The sequence below is a fragment of the Balearica regulorum genome, chromosome 5 (genome assembly GCF_011004875.1).
Source record: "Balearica regulorum gibbericeps isolate bBalReg1 chromosome 5, bBalReg1.pri, whole genome shotgun sequence".
Taxonomy (NCBI): domain Eukaryota; kingdom Metazoa; phylum Chordata; class Aves; order Gruiformes; family Gruidae; genus Balearica; species Balearica regulorum.
The window spans coordinates 70,598,569-70,603,333 of NC_046188.1; the positions used below are offsets into that span (position 1 = coordinate 70,598,569).

At 56.2% G+C, this 4,765-nt stretch overlaps 1 protein-coding gene across 1 annotated transcript; it reads right to left on the minus strand.

Moving 5' to 3' along the window:
• Window positions 1-3,157: 3,157 nt before the first annotated feature.
• LOC104633991 (prolactin-releasing peptide receptor-like) lies at window positions 3,158-4,490 on the minus strand. The gene has a single exon (XM_010300391.2). The coding sequence runs from the start codon at window positions 4,283-4,285 to the stop codon at window positions 3,158-3,160; it is 1,128 nt and encodes a 375-aa protein (XP_010298693.2). The 5' UTR covers window positions 4,286-4,490.
• Window positions 4,491-4,765: the final 275 nt, after the last annotated feature.

The window sequence follows — 4,765 nt, forward strand, 5'->3', positions numbered from 1 at the left end:
CATACCAAGCAAGAGCAGTTCGGTGCCAGCCATCGGCAGCTGGTGTTGGCCGTGCCCAGCCCTCGCCCTCGGGGTTTTGGCAGGCAGGGTGCCTTTGCCAGCACTTAGGCCCAGCTTAGGGAGGACTTCCCAGCCAGGTCCATTTTTCCCGCTGAAGCTGCAAGAGGCAGAGATGCTTTTAGTGCCTCTGGGCAATTCTGTGCCCTCCCAGTGCCTCTGTCAAACCGCTAAATGGAGAAAAAGCTCTCGTTTGCGATGGGACGACGGTTCCCATCCTTAGACGCTCAGAGCTCCTCTTGATGCCGCAGAGCACCGGACACTTTAAAGCGATGCTGGCTGCGGAGAAATCATCTGGAATTTGCCCTATTGAATTGGAAACCCCCATAGTTCAACCCTGAAAAAATCCAGCTGACATATACCAGCATTAAAAAACAGCTTTTGAACTTCATTACTATTTTCTTTGCTAGGTTTTTGTGTTGCCTGCCGACATTCTGGGTTTTCTGTCACTAATGGGCAAGTTTATTGCATGAGAATATGCCCTGAAATTTGGGGTTGTGCCTGGCGGCTTCTGGAGACGGAGCGCTTGGCAGGCATCGCAGCAGTCAGGGCAGGAAGGCAGCGAGCCTGAGCCCGGAGGGGAATCGGGATATCCCAGTTTTCCCTTCCATCTGCCGCCGGCTCGGGGAGCCCACCCACGGAGGAGCGCTACCCCAAGTGTCGTGCAGCAATACCCAAGGCCAAAATAAGGCTAAAAAAGATGCCACCACGGTTCGACCGGCCGTGCCCGCTCGGTAATCGCTCTTCAGCTCCATCCTGAGCTCCACCTAAAGAAGAAACGATTTGGTTTGGGGGTTTAGGGGTTCAGGTGCAAGAGCCTTTGGCCTCTCGGCGCGCAGCCTTCAGCCGGGGCAGCGGCTCAGAGCCTGCCCTCGCCCTGGAGACCAATTCTTTGCTGTTGCAGATTTCAGATGGACAAACACGGGGTATTTGTAGCGCTGCAGCGAGAAATCCAAGTGAATGAAAGCACCTCTTGAGTCATTACCTCGTTTAAACAAAAAAAATGCATCTCCAACCTTTTCTCTCCAGCCAGGGCTGTTTTGCTGCAGAGCTCCCCCAGGCCCCAGCCCGCCTCCTGTCTCCAGCCCCGATCTCAGACCGACCCCCCCCCAAAGATCTGCCACCGCCAGCGACGGCGACAGAGATAAACATGTCCGAATTGATTGGCTTCCCGGGATGCGATTAAGCTGCAGTCAAGGATAGCTTCTTTTTGTTGAATTTGAATCAATCCAAACACACAGCCCGAGCTTTTTAAGCCTTTATTAGAGGGAAGGACAAGCAGTGCACCTTCTGGTTTGCTTTGCTCCTCCAGGACGAGCGATCCAGCCTCTGCCCCGAGCACAACCCCGCGCGGCCACGAGAAAGCTGTGGGAAGCAAACGGCGTTAGCTGCTTTGCAGGTACGCAACGGAGGTCACAAGCATCCACATCACTTTGCATTTGATGGGTCGCCATCTCTGCTGGTCGCACCACAGAAGATAACGTGGTCGTTCCAGGAGCACCGTAAAGGTCTGAGCAGGAAGGTGAGTGGGCAGCAGCTCCTGCCTGGGCATAACGAGAACGGATTAGGGATCCTGCTGGGGTCCGACCATCCGGAGGATGTCAAGCTGCTCTCTGAAAGCATGAGTGATGGCCGACACCACGGACAGCTTTCATGCACGGTGAGGACATGCCATCTGGGGGCTTGAAAGTCCTGTCCCCGGGCATGAAGAGCGGTGGGAGATACATGGCTCAGCCCCACGGAGCACAGCAGCAGATGGTGAACCGAAGGCATGGCCTTGGGTGGCCAGAAGCTGTCGTGACCCTGAGACGTGGTGCTTATGGTGATGCTGGTGCCTGTGGGCTGTCCCCAAAGGCTTCCTCCCGGGAAATCAAGAGGTTAAAACCAAGGTGGGCATCTGGGTGCAAGGAGACGCTGCCTTCTCAGTGTGCTCCTTGCATGGACGCGGCTGACGGGCCACAGATGCACCAGGCATCTGGAGACACCAAGCAGCGTCCAAGAATCAATCCCACCCTTTATCCGGCAGTTTCTGGGTTAGAGCGGCCCTTCACCAGGATTCCCACCTCCACCCAAGGAGCTTGAACATCTCGCGTAGGATCTTACACTACCCTGAGAGCAGACATTGAGATGTCTTCCCCAGCAAAGACATCACTTGAGATCTTTCTGGGTGCCCCATCCCCTTGAGTCCTGCTCAGCTACGAAGAGCAGCGATAATTTCAGATGTCCCCGGCTACGTCTGGCTTGTTCGGCTGCACGCTGTCGGCTGGAGAAATTGGGACCCTCCAGTCCGCTTATGCAGGTGGCTTCTTCCAAAAGTCAAGCAGGTTATGAAAGTCGCCCCCATTCAAAACGAGCCGTCTGCTTTCGGTGGCCGCGTGCTCCCACACGGTCTCCGACTGAAGAATGCACATTTGTGAACACATATTGTCCTTTCACCGACGAACTGCAATTTAAAAGAAAAAAATGCGCAGCAATTTAACTGCTACCTGTGAGAGCCGGTGTTCTTCCAGAGGCAGAAAGTGCTCTCTGTTGCTTAGGAACAATCTCTATCCTACATAAAGAAGACATACGCTCTCCAAAGAGTGTTTTAAACACACCCGATGTGTGTTTGTCTTGCTTAGAAGCTGGCCCGCCTCCTAAACAAACCACGGGGAGAAGTCTTTGTGCTCCAAACGCAGCGCCGGCCGCCTGCTGTACCCAGCCACGAGGTGCGATAGCGGGTACGTACCCCATACCCAGCCACGAGTTGAGGTATAGGGTATATACACCTGCCGCTGCTCCAGCGCGTCTGTACGTGGGACAGCAGGTACGTCCTGCCCTGAATTACTCTGCCTTGGCCTGGCTGCGGTGTTTGTTGTGGCACCGGTTTGTTTTCCCCGAAGAACAAAACATCCTTGAGCTGCCCAGAAGAGCTGCTCCCCGAGGACACAAAGCCCATCGGTTTTGTTCCCTGCTGCTCGCTCTCCTTGCCAGGCACGAGAGATTTCTTCTGGGAACAGCAACGTACCACCGCGACCAGCCGCCGGCTCCAATGTCCAGGCTAAAGCAAAGTGCAGACCAACTCCAAAAGCAAACCTGATCTCTTGGGGGGGGCCCTCAGTTAAGAGAACCTCGTTTGCAAAGCTATCTTATCCAAGACCCCGGTAGGAGCATCTGCCAGGGTGGAGCAGGTATTGAATCGAGAAGCCTTGCAGGACATAACGCTGGAGCTCTTCTTCTTGCGGTAGAAGTAGCTGCTGAGGTGGAACCAGAACTTGTCGTGGAGGGAGGCGTAGATGAAAGGGTTGTAGCAGGCAGAGCTCATGGCAATCAGGTGACAGGAGACCTGGATGACATTGACGTACCTCTTGTCCAGGATAGTGAACTCCTCGTCGATGTCTCTGATGAAGTTCACCACCTGGAGGGGCAGCCAGCAGATAGCAAAGCACACCACCGAGACGGTGAGCACCCGGAAGGTCTTCTGCTTCGTTTTGGTCCATTTGTCTTGGCAGGGATAGGCAGCGCCCGGGACATTCCTCCTCCGCAGGTGGTAGGTGATGGCACAGAAGGAGACCGATACCGCCAAAAGCGGGAGCATGTAGGACAAGAGGAGCATCAAGCACGAGTACAGCAGCCGCTCTCTCTCTTCGTGCTTCCAAAACTCTTCACAGATGATCATGTCGTGGCCGATGGTGTTGAGATCCAAGTAGTGGGTGTGCAGTGACGTGGGAACAGAGGCCATGATGGAGAGTAACCAAATGCAGGCCACGAGGCAGATGCAGGACCTGCGGCTTATCCTCCTGCGAATAGGGTACGCCACCACAACGTACCGGTCGATGGCGATGGCGGTGAGGGACAGCACTGAGACGAAGACGGTGGTGGCCTGCATCAAGGTGACAAAGTAGCACATGAACATCCCGAAGAGCCAGCCCCGCACCTCGAAGGCGTAGGAGACGGTGAGGGGGACGCAGGCGAGGCACATGATGAAGTCGGCCGCCGCCAGGTTCCCGATCAGGAAATTGGTGGTGCAGTGCAGCTTCTTGGTGAGGGCGATGAGGAGGATGAGGAAGAGGTTCCCCGTGCACGCCACTGCCACCAGCGTGGCGTAGAGCGGGATGAAGAGGGGCTTCAGCTCCAGGAGGAGGTCCAGGCCGGTGAAGAGAGGGGCTGAGCCGTTCTGCCAGGAGTCGTTGGGCAGCTGACTGTGAGCCATGCTACGGCTCTCCTGCAGCTGATGCTGCTTCTCCATGCCTTCAAGTCCAACCACGATGAGTCTGGTAGCCCTGAGGAGGAAAGAAACGTGCTTTAGTTGCAGTGGGCAGAAGAACCCGTCCCCAGGGTCGCGGTCCTCTCGCACAGCCCCGTAGTGACGCACCGGCTGACGGAAAAGACGCTGCGACTTTTTCAGAGCGGACCTGCCCCGTGGCAGACGCAGCGGAGCTTCGGTACGGAGGAAGCGGGGACCCTGGCTATGAAACGGTTAACCAGCCGGGCACAGGTCTGCAGCGGGACAGGGACAGGGAAAGCAGCTCGGGATGCGTCATGGGAAGTAACCTGGGAGCTGTGCTGACACAGAGCAGAAATAAAAGGCATTCCTGCATTCTTTGCTTTCCATTTTTCCCCTGCAAACTCCAGCCCGACCTGCCAGCCCTGCCACTGCCCTCCGGCCACCCGGCTCGGCAGAAGGGTCCCCTCCATCTCCCGGCCCTCCAGCCCCTCTCCATCCCAG

What these genes read in the sequence shown, in the direction of transcription:
- LOC104633991 (XM_010300391.2), bottom strand. Translation starts at nt 4,285, where the DNA reads ATGGAGAAGCAGCATCAGCTGCAGGAGAGCCGTAGCATGGCTCACAGT.